This window comes from Lagopus muta, unplaced genomic scaffold (genome assembly GCF_023343835.1).
Source record: "Lagopus muta isolate bLagMut1 unplaced genomic scaffold, bLagMut1 primary scaffold_167, whole genome shotgun sequence".
In the NCBI taxonomy this organism is placed as follows: domain Eukaryota; kingdom Metazoa; phylum Chordata; class Aves; order Galliformes; family Phasianidae; genus Lagopus; species Lagopus muta.
The window spans coordinates 52-21823 of NW_026040215.1; the positions used below are offsets into that span (position 1 = coordinate 52).

General features: G+C 62.7%; 1 protein-coding gene across 1 annotated transcript; it reads right to left on the reverse strand.

Annotated features, from left to right (window-relative positions):
* Positions 1-920: 920 nt before the first annotated feature.
* Positions 921-17020, reverse strand: LOC125687714 (blue-sensitive opsin-like; the record flags this gene model as incomplete). The annotated part of the gene is given in 5 exon segments (XM_048932953.1): positions 921-1160; positions 7194-7359; positions 13706-13874; positions 16638-16848; positions 16850-17020. Coding segments are annotated over 5 exon segments (957 nt in total), but the record flags the coding sequence as incomplete, so codon positions are not given.
* Positions 17021-21772: the final 4752 nt, after the last annotated feature.

Genomic DNA, 21772 nt, shown 5'->3' on the forward strand with positions numbered 1-21772 from the left:
CCATTGCTCCCCATCTCCCTATTACTCCCCACCCCCCCCGTCCCCCCGTCCCCTCATCACCCCCCATCTCCCCCCATCTCCCCATCCCCTGCCATCCTCCCCATCACCCCCATCCCCTATTGCCCCCCATCCCCATATCCCCCCCATATCCCCCCATTTCTCCATCCCCCCCATCCCCTATCACTCCCATCACCCCCATCACCCCTCATCTCCCCATCCCCTCCACCCCCCATCACCCCCACCCCCCATTGCCCCCCATCTCCCCCCATCTCCCCATCACCCCCACCCCCCATCACCCCCATCTCCCCATCCCCTGCCATCCTCCCCATCACCCCCCCATCCCCTATTGCCCCCCATCCCCATATCCCCCCATATCCCCCCATTTCTCCATCCCCCCCCATCCCCCATCACCCCCCATCTCCCCATCCCCCTCCACCCCCCATCACCTCTCATCTCCCCATCCCCCGCCATCCTCTCCATCACCCCCCCATTGCCCCCCATCCCTACACCCCCCATATCCCCCCATGTCCCCCCCATGTCCCCCCATCGCCCCCCATCACCCCCCATCCTCCCATTGCTCCCAATCTCCCCCCATTGTTCCCCATCTCCCCATTACTCCCCACCCCCCCGTCCCCCCGTCCCCCCATCACCCCCCATCTCCCCCGATCTCCCCATCCCCTGCCATCCTCCCCATCATCCCCACCTCCCATTGCCCCCCATCTCCCCCCATCACCCCCATCCCTATTGCCCCCCAACCCCATATCCCCCCATATCCCCCCCATTTCTCCATCACCCCCCATTCCCCCCACCCCCCATCACCCCCATCTCCCCATCACCCCTCCACCCCCCATCCCCCCCACCCCCTATCGCCCCCCCCTCCCCACATCCCCCCACATCCCCCCATCTCCCCCCCCCCCCACCTGCTTGTTCATGAAGACGTAGATGATGGGGTTGTAGACGGTGGAGGACTTGGAGAAGACGGACGGGATGGAGGCCAGGCCCACCTCGAAGCTGCGCCCGCGGTGCGTCACCACCCAGAGGGCGAAGGCCGTGTAGGGCGCCCAGCACACCAGGAAGCCCAGCACCATCACCACCACCATCTTCGTCACCTCCCGCTCCGCCTTCTGCGTCGTCGCCGACTGCTCCTGCTGCCGGGCCACCTGCGGGACGACGGGGAGAGATGGCGGACGGGGGTCACAAGATGGCCGCCGGGGGGGCAAGATGGCGGCCGGGGGGCAAGATGGCGGCCAAGCCACCTGGGGGATAAGGGGGGGCAAGATGGCAGACAGGGGGCATGAGATGGCAGACAGGGACAAGATGGCGGACAGGGGGACAAGATGGCAGCCAGGGGGCAAGATGGCGGCCAAGCCACCTGGGGGACAAGGGGGCAAGATGGCGGATGGGGGGTGAGATGGCAGACAGGGGGCAAGACGGTGAACGGGGTCACAAGATGGCCGCCGGGGGGCAAGATGGCGGACGGGGGGCAAGATGGCGTTCAAATCACCTGGGGGACAAGAGGGCAAGACGGATGCAAGGGGGCAAGATGGCGGACGGGGGGACAAGATGGCGGATGGGGGGCAAGATGATGGCCAAGCCACCTGGGGGACAAGGGGGCAAGATGGCAGACGGAGGGACAAGATGGCCGCCAGGGGGCAAGATGGTGGTCAAGCCACCTGAGGGACAAGGGGGCAAGATGGCGGACGGGAGGCAAGATGGCGGCCAAGCCACATGGGGGATAAAGGGGCAAGATGGCAGACGGGGGGCAAGATGGGGGATGGGGGGGCAAGATGGCAGACGGGGGGACAAGATGTCAGTCAGGGGGCAAGATGGCAGACAAGCCACCTGGGGGGTAAGGGGGCAAGATGGCGGACGGGGGACAAGATGGCAGATGGGGGGTGAGATGGTGGATGGGGGGACAAGATGGCCGCCAGGGGGCAAGATGGCGGATGGGGGATAAATGGCGGCAAAGCCACCTGGGGGATAAGGGGGCAAGATGGCAGATGGGAGGCAAGATGGCAGATGGGGGGCAAGATGGCAGACAGGGGGACAAGATGGCCGCCAGGGGGCAACATGGCGGCCATGCCACCTGGGGGACAAGGGGGAGAGATGGCGGACGGGGGGCAAGATGGTGGACAGGGGGTGAGATGGCGGGTGGGAGGCAAGATGGCGGCCAAGCCACTTGGGTGATAAGGGGGCAAGATGGCAGACAGGGGGCAAGATGGCAGATGGGAGGCAAGATGGCAGATGGGAGGCAAGATGGCGGATGGGGGGCAAAGATGGCTGCCAGGGGGCAAGATGGCCGCCAGGGGGCAAGATGGCGGCCAAGCCATGTGGGGGACAAGGGGGCAAGATGGCGGATGGGGGGGCAAGATGGCAGATGGAGGGACAAGATGGCGGCTCAGGGGGGGCAAGATGGCTGCCGTCATCATGGACACGGTGGTCACGAGGGACAAGATGGCTGCCGAAGGACAAGATGGCGGCTCTGTCGGGATGCGGCGTCATGGAGGACAAGATGGCGGCCAGGGTGGCAAGATGGGCTGCCGCGCCACCGGGGGGGAAGGGGCAAGATGGCGGCCAAACGACAAGAAAGATGGCGGCTCCACTGGGACGTGGTGTGATGGAGGACAAGATGGCGGCCGGGGGGACAAAATGGCGTCATGGCGTGGGGACGTGGTGTGTCGTCATTGGGGCAAGATGGCGGCCGGGGTGGCAAGATGGCGGCGGGGGGGGAAAGATGGCGGCCGGTGGGGGGGAAAGATGGCGGCGGGGGGGGGAAAGATGGCGGCCGTGGGGGGGAAAAATGGCGGCCGGCAGGGCAAAATGGCGGACGTGGGGGGCAAGACGGCAGCCGGGGGGAGGACAAAATGGCGGCCGGGGTGGGCAAGATGGCAGCCAGGGGGGACAAGATGGCGGCTGGGGGGGCAAGACGGTGGCCGGCGGGGGACAAGATTGCGGCGGGAGGGCAAGATGGCAGACGTGGGGGGGCAAGACAGCAGCCGGGGGGGGACAAAATGGCGGCCGGGGTGGGCAAGACGGCGGCCGGCGGGGGACAAAATGGCGGCGGGGTCGGCAAGATGGTGGCATCATTGGGACACACGGGGCCACGATGGCGGCCACGGAGACAAGATGGCGGCTCCTCGGGGCCACGTGGGGCCGCAGGGAAGCGACGGCGCCCTCTATGGGTGCATCCGTGCCATTGCCGCCGCCCGCCGGCTGCTGCCCCACAGCCCCCATTGCAGCCCAGACCCCTCGCTGCCCCACAGCCCCCATGGCCCCCTGCGCCCCATAGCGCCCCACAGCCCACAAGGCCCCTCTGCCCCCCACCCCCATGACCTCTTTACCCCCCTCCCCCCATCACCCCCCCCCTTCCCATTACAGCCCATGCCGCCCCCCAACCCCAACCCTACCCCTAACCCCCCACTGCCCCACAGCCCCCCACAACCCCCAAAACCTCCCATAACCCCCATGGCCCCATAACCCCCCCACGACCCCCCATGACCCCATAACCTCCCATACCCCCCACGACCCCACAACCCCCCCATGACCCCATAACCCCCCATACTCCCCACAACCCCCCATCACCCCCATAACCCCACAACCCCCCACCACCCCCTACAACCCCCATAACCCTCCACCACCCCCCCATAACCCCCCACAACCCCCCCATCACCCCACAACCCCCCATAACCCCACAACCCCCCCATGTACCCATAACCCCCCATAACCCCACAACCTCCCATAACCCCACACAACCCCCATAACCCCACACCCCCCCATACCCCCCACAACCCCACAATGCCCCATAACCCCACAACCCCCATAACCCCACAACCCCCCATGAGCCCATAACCCCCAGGACCCCCCACAAGCTGCCCTTAACCCCACAACCCCCCCGACCCCACAACCCCCCCCATGACCCCATAACCCCCCATAACCCCACAACCCCCCATCACCCCACAACCCCCCCATAACCCCACAACCCCCATAACCCCACAACTGCTCCAAGCCCCCATAACCCCCACAACCCCATAACCACCCTGACCCCACAACCCCCCCATAACCCCACACCCCCCCATAACCCCACAAATCCCCATAACCCCAATACCCCAAATAACCCCACAACCCCCCATCACCCCAAAACCCCCCCATGACCCCCCCATCACCCCACAACCCCCCATAACCCCACAACCCCCATGACCCCCCACAACCCGCCTTTAACCCCACAGCCCCCCACAACCCCCCACAACCCCCTACAACCCCCCATGACCCCACAACCCACCCATAACCCCACAACCCCCCATCACCCCATAAACCCCCATACCCCCCACAACCCCCATAACCCCACAACCCCCCACAAGCCCCTACAACCCCCCATCACCCCACAACCCCCCATAACCCCACAACCTCCATAACCCCTACAAACCCCCCCATAACCCCACAACCCCCCATAACCCCACAACCCCCCATAACCCCCACAACAACCCCCCATAACCCCACAACCCCCATAACCCCACACAACCCCCCATCACCCCACAAACCCCCATGACCCCCCCCATGACCCGCCATCACCCCACAACCCCCATAACCCCAATACCCCCCATAACCCCACACAACCCCCGTAACCCCACAACCCCCCCATGACCCCACAACCCCCCATCACCCCCACAGCCCCCCATCACCCCACAAACCCCCATGACCCCAAAACCCCCCCATGACCCCCCATCACCCCACAACCCCCATAACCCCACAACCCCCCATAACCCCCCTCAACCCCCATAACCCCAATACCCCCCCACAACCCCATAACCCCCCATAACTCCACAACCCCCCATCACACCACAACCCCCCATGACACCAAAACCCCCCATAACCCCACAAACCCCATGAACCCACAACCCCCCATAACCCCACACCCCCCATAACCCCACACCCCCCTCTTATACCCATAATCCCCCACAACCCCCCATAACCCCCCATGACCCCACAACCCCCCATAACCCCACAGCTCTACCAGACCCCATAACCCCATAACCCCCCACCACCCCCCATAACCCCTCACCCCCCCGTAACCCCACAACCCCCCCATGTACCCACAATCCCCCACAACCCTCCATAATCCCACAACCCCCATAATCCCACAACCCCCCATAACCCCACACCCCCCATATCCCCCACAACCCCCTCTTATACCCATAATCCCCCACAACCCCCCATATCCCCACACACCCCCATCACCCCACAACCCCCCATAACCCCCCATAACTCCCCAACAACCCTTCCTGACCCCATAACCCCCCATAACCCCCCCTGACCCCACAACCCCCCATAACCCCACAGCTCTACCAGACCCCATAACCCCATAACCCCCCACCACCCCCCATAACCCCTCACCCCCCCGTAACCCCACAACCCCCCCATGTACCCATAATCCCCACAACCCTCCATAATCCCACAACCCCCCATAACCCCACACCCCCCATATCCCCACAACCGCCTCTTATACCCATAATCCCCCACAACCCCCATAACCCCACAACCCCCCATAAACCCCACACCTTCCATATCCCCACAACCCCCTCTTATACCCATAATCCCCCACAATCCCTCATCACCCCACAACCCCCCATAACCCCCCATAACCCCACACCCCCCCATAACCCCACAACCCCCCCATATCCCCACAACCCCCTCTTATACCCATAATCCCCTACAACCCCCCATAACCCCACACCCCCCCATAACCCCATCATCCCCATCACCCCACACCCCCCCATATCACCACAACCCCCTCTTATACCCATAATCCCCCACCACCCCCCATAACCCCACAACCCCCACAACCCCACACCCCCCCACAACCCCCACAACCCCCCAATCCCCCCCAACCCTACAACTTCCCCAAGCCCCCATAACCCCCCAACAACCCATAACCCCCCTGACCCCACAACCCCCCCATAACCCCCATCACCCCACAACCCCCCATCACCCCACATCCCCCATAACCCCACAACCCTCCCATGACCCCATAACCCCATAATCCCCCATAACCTCACAACCCCCCCTTGTACCCATAATCCCCCACAACCCCCATCATCCCACAACCCCCCATAACCCCACAACCCCACATCCCCCCCATCACCCCACATCCCCCCATAACCCCCCACACACCATCACCCCACAACCCCCCATCACCCCACAAACCCCCAAAACCCCACAACACCCCATAACCCCATAACCCCACAACTCCTCACAACCCCCCATAACCCCACAGCCCCCCATAACCCCCAATGTACCCATAACCCCCCATAACTCCCATAACCCCACAACCCCCCATCACCCCACAGTGCCCCATAGTCCCCCACAACCCCCCATAACCACCCTGACCCCCCTGAACCCCATAACCTTCCATCACCCCACAACCCCCATCACCCCACCACCCCCCATCACCCCACAACCCCCGACCCCACAACCCCCCATCACCCCACAACCCCCCATAACCCCCCATAACCCCCCTGACCCCCCTGACCCCACAACCCCCATCGCCCCACAACCATCCATAACCCCACAACCCCCCATAACCCCACAACCCCCCATAACCCCGCAATCTCCCATAACCCCACAACCCCGCCTTGTACCCATAATCCCCCACAACCCCCTGACCCCACAACCCCCATAACCCCACAACCCCCCCACAACTCCCCATAACCCCACAACCCCCCACAACCCCACAACCCCCCAAAACCCCACAACCCCCCTGACCCCACAACCCCCATCACCCCACAACCCCCCCTTGTACCCATAATCCCCCACAACCCCCCTGACCCCACAACCCCCATCACCCCCACAACCCCCATCACCCCACAACCCCCCCTTGTACCCATAATCCCCCACAACCCCCTGACCCCACAACCCCCTATCACCCCACAACCCCCATCACCCCACAACCCCCCTGACCCCACAACCCCCCATCACCCCACACCCCCCCCCCTTGTACCCATAATACCCCACACCCCCCCATCACCCCACACCCCCCCTGACCCCACACCCCCCCATCACCCCACAACCCCCCCTTGTACCCATAATCCCCCACACCCCCCCATCACCCCACAACCCCCCCTTGTACCCATAATCCCCCCCCCCCCCCCATCCCCCCCCCCTCCCTCCCAGCCCCATAGCGCCCCCTGGCGGCTCACAGCTCTGAGCGTCAGCAGGAGGCGCCCGTAGGAGAAGACGATGATGGCGAGGGGGAAACCGAAGCAGAAGGTGAAGAGGAAGAGCACGTAGCTCTCGTTGTGCCACTGGTTGTCCGTCGTGTACCAGTCCGGCCCGCACGAGCACTGCAGCCCTTCTGGGATGTACCTGCGCCCCACAGCACCGCCCCATAGCGCCCCATAGCGTCCCACAGAGCTGCCCCCATAGAGCCGCCCCATAGAGCGCTATAGAGCTGCATAGGCACTGCCTGTGCTCCACAGCGCCCCCTGGTGACCATTAGGGCTCCATAGAGATGCATAGAGATGCATAGAGCTCCTTCACCACACTGTGCCCCATAGCGCCCCACAGCACTGCCCTATAGCGCCCCACAGAGCTGCCCCACAGCACCGCCCCATAGCGCCCCATAGCGCCCCACAGCACCCCGCCCCATAGAGCCGCCCCATAGAGCGCTATAGAGCTGCGTGGGCACTGCTGTGCACCACAGCGCCCCCTGGTGACCATTAGGGATCCATAGAGCTCCTTCACCACGCTGTGCCCCATAGCGCCCCACAGCACCGCCCCATAGCACCCCATAGCGCCCCACAGCACCACCCCATAGAGCGCTATAGAGCTGCACGGGCACTGCTGTGCACCACAGCGCCCCCTGGTGCCCGTTAGAGCCCCATAGAGACCCATGGAGTCCCATAGCGCCCCATAACCACAAGCTGCCCCCTAGCGCCCCATAGAGCCACCCCATAGACCCATAGCGCTGCATAGGCACTGCTGTGCACCACAGCGCCCCCTGGTGCCCGTTAGAGCCCCATAGAGCCCCATGGAGTCCCATAGCGCCCCATAACCACACTGTGCCCCATAGCACTGCCCCAAAGAGCCGCCCCATAGAGCGCTATAGAGCTGCATAGGCACTGCTGTGCACCACAGCGCCCCCTGGTGCCCGGTAGGGGCCCCATAGAGCTCCATAGAGCCCCATAACCACACTGTGCCCCATAGCACTGCCCCATAGCACCACCCCATAGCGCCCCATAGCTCCCCACAAGGCGCCCCACAGCACCGCCCCACAGCGCCCCATAGCGCCCACACAGCCGCCCCATAGAGCCGCCCCATAGAGCGCTATAGAGTTGCATAGGCACTGCTGTGCACCACAGCGCCCCCTGGTGCCCGTTAGGGCTCCATAGAGATCCATAGAGCCCCATAACCGCACTGTGCCCCATAGCACTGCCCCATAGCACCACCCCATATCGCCCCATAGCTCCCCACAGAGCCGCCCCACAGCACCGCCACATAGCGCCCCATAGCGCCCCACAGAGCCGCCCCATAGAGTGCTATAGCACTGCATGGGCGCTGCTGTGCACCACAGCGCCCCCTGGTGCCCGTTAGGGATCCATAGAGATGCATAGAGATGCATAGAGCTCCTTCACCACACTGTGCCCCATAGCGCCCCACACAGCCGCCCCATCGAGCCGCCCCATAGAGTGCAATAGTGCTGCGTGGGCACTGCTGTGCTACACAGCGCCCCCTGGTGACCATTAGGGATCCATAGAGCTCCTTCACCACGCTGTGCCCCATAGCGCCCCACAGCACCGCCCCATAGCGCCCCATAGCGCCCCACAGCACTGCCCCATAGAGCCGCCCCATAGAGCGCTATAGAGCTGCATTGGCACTGCTGTGCACCACAGCGCCCCCTGGTGCCCATTAGGGCCCCATAGAGCCCCATGGAGTCCCATAGCGCCCCATAACCACACTGTGCCCCATAGCGACCCACAGCACCGCCCCATAGCGCCCCACACAGCCGCCCCATAGAGCCACCCCATAGAGCGCTATAGAGCTGCATAGGCACTGCTGTGCACCACAGCGCCCCCTGGTGACTATTAGGGATCCATAGAGCTCCTTCACCACGCTGTGCCCCATAGCGCCCCACAGCACCGCCCCATAGAGCCGCCCCATAGAGCTGCCCCAGAGAGCGCTATAGTGCTGCATAGGCACTGCTGTGCACCACAGCGCCCCCTGGTGCCCATTAGGGATCCATAGAGATGCATAGAGATGCATAGAGCTCCTTCACCATGCTGTGCCCCATAGCGCCCCACAGCACCGCCCCACAGCGCCCCATAGCGCCCCACAGCACCGCCCCATAGAGCGCTATAGTGCTGCATAGGCACTGCTGTGCACACACAGCGCCCCCTGGTGACCATTAGGGCTCCGTAGAGCTCCTTCACCACACTGTGCCCCATAGCGCCCCACAGCACCACCCCATAGCGCCCCACGGCACTGCCCCATAGCGCCCCACACAGCCGCCCCATAGAGCCACCCCCATAGAGCGCTATAGAGCTGCATAGGCACTGCTGTGCACCACAGCGCCCCCTGGTGCCCGTTAGGGCCCCATAGAGCCCCATGGAGTCCCATAGCGCCCCATAACCACACTCTGCCCCATAGCGCCCCATAGCGCCCCACAGAGCTGCCCCATAGAGCCACCCCATAGAGCGCTATAGCGCTGCATGGGCACTGCTGTGCACCACAGCACCTCCTGGTGCCCGTTAGAGCCCCATAGAAATCCATGGAGTCCCATAACCACTAACCCATAACTGTGCCCCATAGCGCCCCACAGAGCTGCCCCATCGAGCCACCCCATAGAGCGCTACAGCGCTGCATGGGCACTGCTGTGCACCACAGCGCCCCCTGGTGCCCACTAGAGCTCCATAGAGCTCCATAGCGCCCCATAGCGCCCCATAACCACACTGTGCCCCATAGCACTGCCCCATAGCGCCCCCTAGATCTGCCCCATACAACTCTATAACCACACTGTGCCCCACGGCGCCCCATAGAGCCGCCCCATTCCCCCCCCCCGCCCCCCTCATTGCCCCCCACCCCCCAGCCCAACACCCCCCAGACCCCCCTCTGCCCCCATCGCCCCCTACCCTCCCCACACCCCCATTGTACCCCCCCAGCCCAGCCCCACACAGTGACCCACGCCCCCCAGCCCCACACATTGCCCCCCCCCAAGCCCCGCACATTGACCCCCTCAGCCCCACACAGTGACCCCCACTGCCCCACACATTGACCCCACACCCCCATTGTACCCCCCCCAGCCCAGCCCCACACATTGACCTCCCCCAGACCCCCAGCCCTCCCCAGCCCCACACACTGATCCCCCCTCACGCCTGCACCCCCAGCCCCACATCCCCCACACACCCCCAGCCCAGCCCCACACATTGACCCCCACCCCACACCCCCATTGCCCCCCAGCCCAGCCCCACACATTGACCCCCCCCACTTCCCCAGCCCCTAGCCCTCCCCAGCCCCACACACTGATCCCCCCCTCATGCCTGCACCCCCAGCCCCACATCCCCCACACACCCCCAGCCCAGCCCCACACATTGACCCCCCCAGCCCCACACATTCACCCCCCACTTCCCCAGCCCCCATCCCTCCCCAGCCCCACACATTGCCCCCCAGCCCAGCCCCACACAGTGACCCCCCCCAGCCCCCCAGCCCCCATCCCTTCCCAGCCCCACACATTGATCCCCCCTGACGCCTGCATCCCCAGCCCCACATCCCCCACACCCCCCAGCCCAGCCCCACACATTGACTCCCACCCCCACACCCCTGTTGCCTCCAGCCCAGCCCCACACAGTGACCCACATCCCCCCAGCCCAACACCCCCCAGACCCCCCTCTGCCCCCCATCGCCCCCTACCCTCCCCACACCCCCATTGCCCCCCATCCCAGCCCCACACAGTGACCCACACCCCCCAGCCCCACATTGACCCCCCCAGCCCCCCAGCCCCCATCCCTCCCCAGCCCCACACATTGATCCCCCCTCACGCCTGCACCCCCAGCCCCACATCCCCCACACCCCCCAGCCCAGCCCCACACATTGACCCCCCCAGCCCCACACATTGACCCCCGCCCCACACCCCTGTTGTCTCCAGCCCAGCCCCACACATTGCCCCCCAGCCCAGCCCCACACAGTGACCCACACCCCCCAGCCCCACACATTGATTGCCCCATCCCCCCAGCCCCCATCCCTCCTCAGCCCCACACATTGATCCCCACCCCACACCCCCATTGCCCCCCAGCCCAGTCCCACACATTAACCTCCCCCAGCCCCCCAGCCCCCATCCTTCCCCAGCCCCACACATTGATCCCCCCTCACGCCTGCACCCCCTGCCCCACATCCCCCACAACCCCCCAGCCCAGCCCCCACACATTGACCCACTCTCCCCACCCCAACCCTATTACCCCCCCCAGCCCCACACATTGCCCCCCCACCCCCCAGCCCCAATACCCCCAGACCCCCTTCAGCCCCCCATCGCCCCCTACCCTCCCAACACCCCCATTGTACCCCCCCAGCCCAGCCCCATACATTGACGCTCCCCCACCCCCACACCCCCCACCCCCCCATCCCCCATCCCAGCCCCACGTGTTGCCCCCCCACCTCGCCCCCCACCTCGCCCCCCCCCCCCAGCCCAGCCCCAAGCGTTGGGCCCCCCACCCCCCCACCGACCCCCCCAACGCCCCCCCACGTGTTGCCCCCCCTCCCCACCCCCCAGCCCCCCATTGCCACCGAGCCCCATAACCACACTGTGCTCCACAGCGCCCCACAGCGCCCCATAGAGACGCCCCATTACCCCCCCCAAGCCCAACCCCCACGCGTTGCCCCCCCCCCGCCCCCCCACCCACAGCCCAGCCCCATGCGCTGCCCCCCCCCGCCCTCCCTCCCTCACTCCCCATCCCACCCCCAAGCGTTGCCCCTCCATTCCCAATCCCCCCCACTCCCCACCCCCCCCCCGACCCCCCAGCCCCCCCTCACCCCCCTGTGGGTCACAGCGCCCCCTATGGTTCAAAAGCAACCTATAGCCCCGTGTGGTCACAGTGCCCCCTATGGGTCAAAGTGAGCTACAGCCCCGTGTGGTCACAGCGCCCCCTATGGGTCAAAGTGAGCTACAGCCCGGTGTGGGTCACAGCGCCTCCTATGGGTCAATAGCGCCCCCCCACATGTTGCCCCCCCTCCCCACCCCCCCAGCCCCCCATTGCCATCGAGCCCCATACCCACACTGTGCCCCACAGCGCCCCACAGTGCCCCATAGAGACGCCCCATTACCCCCCCAAGCCCAGCCCCACACGTTGCCCCCCCCACCCCCCCCACCCCCCCCACTCACCCATCCCACACCCCCCCCACCCCCCCATCCCCCAGCCCACCCCCACTCGTTGCCCACCCCCCCATTTCCCATCCCCCCCACCCCCCAGCCCAGCCCCACACGTTTCCCCCCCCCCACATCCGACCCCATAACCCCACAGCTGACCCCACAGCTGACCCCACAGCCCCACTCGTTGCCCCCCCACCCCCCCACCGACCCCCAACGCCCCCCCCCAACGCGTTGCCCCCCCTCCCCACACCCCCCAGCCCCCCATTGCCATCGAGCCCCATAACCACACTGTGCTCCACAGCGCCCCATAGCGCCCCATAGAGACCCCCCCCAGCCCAGCCTCACATGTTACCTCCCCTACCACCCCCTATCCCCCACCTCCCCTCAACCCCAGCCCACCCCCACACATTGCCCCCACCACCTCCCCCCTCCCCCCCCCCAGTCCAGCCCCACTCATTGCCCCCCTCTCACCCCCCTACCCCCACACCCCCAGCCCACCCCCACCACATTACCCCCCACCCCCAGCCCTGCCCCACGCGTTCCCCCCATCACCCCCCATCCCCCTCCACCCCATCCCACCCCCACACATTGCCCCCCTCCCACCCCCTACCCCCCCACCCCCCACCCCCCTCAACCCCATCCCACCCCCACGCATTGCCCCCCCCCCACCCCCCTCCCCCCCCATCCCACCCCCACGCATTGCCCCCCCCCCACCCCCCTCCCCCCCCAGCCCACCCCCACACATTGCCCCCCCCCACCCCCGACCCCCCACCCCCCCCACTCCCCTCAACCCCATCCCAGCCCCACACATTGCCCCCCCCTACCCCCCGACCCCCTACCCCCCACTCCCCTCAACCCCATCCCACCCCCACACATTGCCCCCCCCCCACCCCCGACCCCCCACCCCCCACCCCCCTCAACCCCAGCCCACCCCCACGCATTGCCCCCCCCACCACCCCCCTCCCCCCCCATCCCACCCCCACGCATTGCCCCCCTCCCACCCCCTACCCCCCCCCACCCCCCTCCCCCCCCAGCCCACCCCTACACATTGCCCCCCCCACCCCCGACCCCCCACCCCCCACCCCCCTCAACCCCATCCCACCCCCACACATTGCCCCCCCCTCACCCACCCCTCCCCCCCCATCCCACCCCCCCACACATTGCCCCCCCCCACCCCCGACCCCCCACCCCCCACCCCCCCTCCCCCCCATCCCACCCCCACACATTGCCCCCCCCCCACCCCCCTCCCCCCCATCCCACCCCCACACATTGCCCCCCCCCCCCCACCCCCCTCCCCCCCCCAGCCCACCCCCCACTCATTGCCCCCCCCCCCCGCCCCCCCCCCCCACCTACCGACTCCACCCGAAGAGCGGCGGTGCGGAGGCCACCAAGCCCAGCACCCAGGTGGCCACGCAGCCCAGCACGGCGTGGCTGCCCCGGAAGGTGAAGTTGCCCAAAGGTTTGCAGATGACGAGGAACCGCTCGAAAGCCACCACGGCCAGAGACCACAGACTCACCATCCCTATGGGGGGGGGGGGGGGAGGTGTGGGGCAGGCGCTTGTGGGGCACGGAGCCCCGCAGATCCGTGTGGGTCACAGCGCCCCCTGTGGGTCAAAGTGAGCTACAGCCCCGTGTGCGTCACAGCGCCCCCTATGGGTCAAAGTGAATTACAGCTCCGTGTGGGTCACAGCGCCCCCTATGGGTCAAAGTGAGCTACAGCCCCGTGTGGGCCACAGCGCCCCCTATGGGTCAAAGTGAGTTACAGCCCCATGTGGGTCACAGCGCCCCCTGTGGGTCAAAGTGAGTTACAGCCCCCTGTGGGTCACAGCGCCCCCTGTGGGTCACAGCGCCCCCTATGGGTCAAAGTGAGTTACAGCCCCCTGTGGGTCACAGCGCCCCCATGGATCACAGCGCCCCCTATGGGTCAAAGTGAGCTATAGCTCCGTGTGCGTCACAGCTCCCCCTATGGGTCAAAGTGAGTTACAACTCCATGTGGGTCACAGCGCCCCCTATGGGTCAAAGGACCTATAGCCATTTGTATGTCACAGCGCCCCCTGTGGGTCACAGCACCCCATGGCCCCGTGTGGGTCACAGCGCCCCCTATGGGTCAAAGGGACCTATAGCCATTTGTATGTCACAGCGCCCCCTATGGGTCACAGCGCCCCATGGCCTGGTGTGGGTCACAGCGCCCCCTATGGGTCCCAGCGCCCCCTATTGGTCAATGTGACCTACAGCCCCGTGTGGGTCAGAGCGCCTCCTATGGGTCAAAGAGAGTTACAGCCCCGTGTGGATCACAGCGCCCCCTGTGGGTCAAAGTGAGTTACAGCCATCTGTGGGTCACAGCGCCCCCTGTGGGTCAAAGTGAGCTACAGCCCCGTGTGGGAAACAGCGCCCCCTATGGGTCAAAGTGAATTACAGCCCCGTGTGGATCACAGCGCCCCCTGTGGGTCAAAGTGAATTACAGCCCGGTCTTGGTCACAGCGCCCCCTATGGGTCAAAGTGAGTTACAGCTCCGTGTGGGTCACAGCGCCCCCTATGGGTCAAAGTGAGTTACAGTCCCCTGTGGGTCAGAGCGCCCCCTAAGGGTCAAAGTGAATTACAGCTCCGTGTGGGTCATAGCGCCGCCTATGGGTCAAAGTGAGCTACAGCCCGGTCTGGGTCACAGCGCCCCCTATGTGTCAAATGGACCTATAGCTCCGTGTGGGTCACAGCGCCCCCTATGGGTCAAAGTGAGTTACAGCTCCGTGTGGGTCAGAGCGCCCCCTATGGGTCAAAGTGAGCTACAGCCCCGTGTGGGTCACAGCGCCCCCTATGGGTCAAAGTGAGTTACAGCTCCGTGTGGGTCACAGCGCCCCCTGCGGGTCAAAGGGACCTATAGCCATTTGTATGTCACAGCGCCCCCTATGGGTCACAGCGCCCCATGGCCTGGTGTGGGTCACAGCGCCCCCTAATGGGTCCCAGCGCCCCCTATGGGTCACAGCACCCCATGGCCCCGTGTGGGTCACAGCGCCCCCTATAGGCTCACAGCGTCCCATGGCCCTGCATGGCTCACAGCACTCCCTATGGGTCAAAGCGCCCCCTATGGGTCACAGCGCCCCCTATGGGTCACAGCGCCTCATGGCCCCGTGTGGGTCAGAGCGCCCCCTATGGCTCACAGCGCCCCCTATGGGTCAAAGTGAGCTATAGACCCGTGTGGCTCACAGCGCCCTCTGTGGGTCACAGCACCCCATGGCCCCGTGTGGGCCAACAGCGCCCCCTATGGCTCAAAGTGAGGAATAGCCCCGTGTGGGTCACTGCGCCCCCTATGGGTCAAAGTGAACTATGGTCCCCTATGGCTCACAGCGCCCCTTATGGTCTCAGCGCCCCATGGCCCCATGTGGGTCAGAGCGCCCCCTATGGGTCATAGTGCCCCCTATGGGTCACAGCACCCCATAGCCCTGTAGATGCCTATGGGTCACAGCGCCTCACAGCCCCATGTGGGTCACAGCGCCTCAATGTGGGTCACAGAGCCCTGTTGTGGGTCACAGCTCCCCCATGGGGCACAGCGCCCCACAGCCCCATAGATCCCTGTGGGTAACAGAGCTCCTATGTGGGTCACAGCGCCCCCATGGCCCCATGTGGGTCACCTGACCCAATAACCCCACATCTGGCCCCACATCTTACCCCATAACCCCACAGCTGACCCCACAACCCCACATCTGACCCCACAACCCCACAGCTGGCCCCACATCTGATTCCATAACCCCACAGCTGACCCCACATCTGATCCCACAACCCCACAGCTGGCCCCACATCTGATTCCATAACCCCACAGCTGACCCCACAGCTGACCCCATAATCCCACAGCTGGCCCAATATCTGACCCCATAACCTCACATCTGATCCCTCAGCTGATCCCACAACCCCACAGCTGACCCCCACAGCTGACTCCATACCCCCACATCTGACCCCATACCCCCACAGCTGACCCCATATCTGACCCCACACGCCCACAGCTGACCCCATATCTGACCCCATATCCCCACATCTGACCCCATAACCCCACATCTGACCCCATATCTGACCCCATACCCCCATATCTGACCCCATATCTGACCCCATACCCCCACAGCTGAACCCATAACCCCACATCTGACCCCATATCTGACCCATACCCCCACATCTGACCCCACATCTGACCCCACATCTGACCCCATACCCCCCACATCTGACCCCATACCCCCACATCTGACCCCATACCCCCACATCTGACCCCCCAGCCGCCCCCCTGCCCCCCCATCCCCACCTCCCAGCGTGGCGGCGAAGCCCTCGATTTTGCAGGCCGTGGGTCCGAGGGCGAAGTACATCTGGGTGAAGCTGTAACAGGCTGTGGTGGAGCCCACCAGGATGACCAGCAGGTTGGCCAAAGCCAAATTAACCAGGATGTAATTAAGGTGAGAACGAAGCTTCCGGAAACGGGCGGTGCAGAAAATGGTGAGGGTGTTGATGGGGACCCCCCAGGGCGATGAGCAGGAACATGAAGGCGGCCATGGCGCGGAACAGCCCTGGGCTGCCCAGGTGGGTCTGGGGGACCAGGAAGGGGCTGAGGGCCGTGATGTTGGAGGTGTCCAGGGCCATGGGGATGTAGAAATCCTCCGGGAGGTCGGAGGGGGGGCGAGGGGGGTGCATGGCTGGGGGATGGGTGGGGGAAATGGGGAGAGAAAGGTGGGGGGAGATGGGGGGGGAGGCAAGAATGGGGGTCTGAAGTCGATGGGGGGCGGTGGGGGTGGGGGGGGGAAGGTGAGGAGTGGGATGAGGAAGGCAAGGGACGGGAGGAAAAGGTGAGAATGGGGGTCTGAAGTCAATGGGGGGGCGGTGGGGGTGGGGGGTGAAGGAAGGAGTGGGGGGTGAAGGTAAGGAATGGGGGGTGAAGGTAAGGAATGGGGGCAGGAAGGCAAGGGATGGGAGGAAAAGGCAAGAATGGGGGTGAGGAGTCGATGGGGGGCGGTGGGGGTCGGGGAGGAAGGTGAGGAGTGGGATGAGGAAGGCAAGGGATGGGGGGGAAAAGGCAAGAATGGGGGTGTGAAGGCAAGGGATGAGGGGAGGAAGTCAATAAATGGGGAGGAAAAGGTGAGAATGGAGCAGGAAGTCAGGGAATGGGGGCAGGAAGTCAAGGAATGGGGAGGAAAAGGCAAAAATGGGGGTGTGAAGTCGATGGGTGGGGGGTGAAGGCGAGGAGTGGGGGGTGAAGGTGAGGAGTGGGATGAGGAGGGCAAGGGATGGGAGGAAAAGGCAAGAATGGGGGTGAGGAGTCGATGGGGGGCGGTGGGGGTGGGGGGGTGAAGGCAAGGAGTGGGGGGTGAAGGTAAGGAATGGGGGCAGGAAGGCAAGGGATGGGGGGGAAAAGGCAAGAATTGGGGTCTGAAGGAAAGGAATGGGGTCTGAAGTCAATGAATGGGGTCAGGAAGTCAATAAATGGGGAGGAAAAGGCAAAAATGGGGGTCTGAAGTCGATGGGTGGGGGGTGAAGGCGAGGAATGGGGGGTGAAGGTCAGGAATGGGGGCAGGAAGTCAAGGAATGGGAGGAAAAGGCAAGAATGGGGGTGTGAAGTCGATGGGTGGGGGGGAGGAAGCCAATAAATGGGAGAAAAAGGCAAGAATGGGGGTGTGAAGTCGATGGATGGGGGGTGAAGGCAACGGGGTTGGGGGGAGGAAGGAATAAATGGGGAGAAAAAGGCAAGAATTGGGGTGTGAAGGCAACGGGAGGGGAGAAAAACCCCAAAAATGGGGAGAGGAGGCAAGGAATGGGGGCAGAATCAATGAATGGGGTTGGGATCAATGAATGAATGGGGTCAGGATCAATGAATGAATGGGGTCAGGATCAATGAATGAATGGGGTCAGGATCAATGAATGGGGTCAGGATCAATGAATGGGGTTGGGATCAATGAATGGATGGGGTCAGGATCAGTGAATGAATGGGGTCAGGATTGATGAATGAATGGGGTCAGGATCAATGAATGAATGGGGTCAGGATTGATGAATGAATGGGGTCAGGATCAATGAATGGGGTCAGGATCAATGAATGGGGTTGGGATCAATGAATGAATGGGGTCAGGATCAATGAATGAATGGGGTCAGGATCAATGAACGAATGGGGTTGGAATTGATGAATGAATGGGGTTGGAATTGATGAATGAATGGGGTCAGGATCAATGAATGGGGTCAGGATCAATGATGAATGAATGGGGTTGGAATTGATGAATGAATGGGGTTGGAATTGATGAATGAATGGGGTCAAAACCCAACAGTTGGGGTCAAAATTCAATGGGGTGGGGGGGGGGGGATGGAACCCAATGGGGGTGGAAAGGGGTGGGTGAGGATGAGGATGAGGATGAAGACCTGTGGGGCAGGAATGGGGGAAAAGGCGTCAGCAATGGGGCTGGGAATGGAGGAATGGGGGCGTAATCAGCGGGGAATCAATTAGTGGGGAATAAATTAAAAGGGAATCGATCAATCAGTGGGGGCAAAATTAATGGGGGCACAGTTAATGGGGGCGCAATTAATGGGGAATCAATGGGGGACAATTAAAGGGGGCAATTAATGGGAAATCAATCAATGGGGGCGCAATCAATGGGGATGCAATTAAGGGGGAATCGCAATCAGTGAATGGAGACGAAATCAGTGGGGCTGCAATCAATCAGTGGGGTCACAATGGGGTCACAACCAATCAATGGGTCACAACCAACCAATGGGGCCGCATCCAATCAATGGGGTCACAACCAATCAATGGGGCCACAATCAATCAATGGGGCCACAAACCAATCAATGGGGTCACAACCAATCAATGGGGACACAATCAATCAATGGGGTCACAATCAATGGGGCCGCAACCAATGGGGTCACAAACGATCAATGGGGTCACAATCAATGGGGCCACAACCAATCAATAGGGCCGCATCCAATCAATGGGGTTACAATAAATGGGGCCGCAATCAATCAGTGGTGTCACAACCATTCAATGGGGTCACAACCAATCAATGGGGTCACAATAAATGGGGCACAATCAATCAATAGGGTCACAATCAATGGGGCCACAAGCAATCAATGGGGCTGCAATCAATCAATGGGGCCACAACCAATCAATGGGGCTGCAATCAATGGGGCCACAACCACTCAATGGGGTCACAACCACTCAATGGGGTCACAACCAATCAATGGGGTTACAATAAATGGGGTCACAATCAATCAATGGGGTCACAATCAGTGGGGCCACAATCAATCAATGGGGCTGCAATCAATGGGGGCCACAACCACTCAATGGGGTCACAACCAATCAATGGGGCTACAACCAATCAGTGGGGTCACAACCAATCAGTGGGGCAGCAATCAATCAATGGGGTCACAACCACTCAATGGGGTCACAATCAATCAATGGGTCTCAATCAAGGGGGCCACAATCAATGGGGTCACAATGAATGGGGCCACAAGCACTCAATGGGGCCCGCAATCAATCAATGGGGCCATAATCAATCAATGGGGTCACAACCACTCAATGGGGTCATGAACAATCAATGGGGCTGCAATCAATGGGGCCACAACCAATCAATGGGGTCACAACCACTCAATGGGGCCACAACCAATCAATGGGGTCACAACCAATCAATGGGGTCACAATCAATGGGGCACAATGGGGTCACAAACCAATCAAAGGGGCCACAATCTATCAATGGGGTCACAATCAATCAATGGGGTCGCAACCAATCAATGGGGCCACAATCAACCAATGGGGCCACAATCAATGGGTCACAACCACTCAATTGGGCCGCAATCAATCAATGGGTCTCAATCATGGGGGCCGCAATCAATGGAGTCACAATCAATGGGTCACAACCAATCAATGGGGTCACAATCAATGGGGCCACAATCAATCAATGGGTCACAATCAATAGGGTCACAATCAATGGGGTCACAATGGGGTCACAACCAATCAATGGGGTCACAATCAATCAATAGGGCCACAATCAATCAATGGGTCTCAATCAATGGGGCCGCAATCAATGGGGCACAATGGGGTCACAAACCAATCAATGGGGTCACAACCAATCAATGGGCAGCAATCAATCAATGGGGTCACAAGCACTCAATGGGGCTGCAATCAATGGGGCCACAACCAATCAATGGGCCACAACCAATCAATGGGGCCACAATCAATCAATGGGGCCACAACCAATCAATGGGGCCACAACCAATCAATGGGGCCACAATCAATCAATGGGGTCACAACCAATCAATGGGGCCACAACCAATCAATGGGGCCACAATCAATCAATGGGGTCACAATGGGGCCACAACCAATCAATGGGGTCACAACCACTCAATGGGGCCACAATCAATCAATGGGGCCGCAACCAATCAATGGGGCCGCAATCAATGGGGTCTCAATCAATGGGGTCACAACCAATCAATGGGTCCACAATCAATGGGGTCACAACCAATCAATGGGGCCACAATCAATCAATGGGTCACAATGGGGTCACAATCAATCAATGGGGCCACAACCACTCAATGGGGCCACAACCACTCAATGGGGTCACAACCAATCAATGGGGCCGCAACCAATCAATGGGGCCGCAATCAATGGGGTCTCAATCAATGGGGTCACAACCAATCAATGGGGTCACAACCAATCAATGGGTCACAATCAATGGCCAATCAATGGGTCACAATCAATGGGGTCACAATCAATCAATGGGGTCTCAATCAATGGGTCACAATCAATGGGGTCACAATCACTCAATGGGTCACAATCAATGGGGGCCGCAATCAATGGGGCTGCAATCAATGGGTCACAAGCACTCAATGGGGACGCAATCAATGGGGCCACAACCAATCAATGGGGGCCGCAATCAATCAATGGGGTCACAATCAATGGGGTCACAACCAATCAATGGGGTCACAATCAATGGGGTCACAACCAATCAATGGGGCCGCAATCAATCAATGGGGTCACAATCAATCAATGGGGCCACAACCAATCAATGGGGCCGCAATCAATCAATGGGGGCCGCAATCAATGGGGCTGCAATCAATGGGGTCACAATCAATGGGGTCACAACCAATCAATGGGGCTGCAATCAATGGGTCTCAATCAATGGGGGCCGCAATCAATCAATGGGTCACAATCACTCAATGGGGCTGCAATCAATGGGCGGCCGCAATCAATGGGGCTGCAATCAATGGGGTGGGGGGACGCGACGCACGGGGTCACAAACCCAAAGGTTGGGGGGGGGGGGGGGGGACGAAGCCGGGCCCCCCAAAAACCCCCCGACGAGCGCAGGATGGGACGCGGGGGCCCAATCTATGGGGCGGGGGGGGAGGCGGCGGGCCCCATATATAGGGTGTGGGGCGGGGGGCCCCCCCGAGGCTGACGCCGCGCCGTGG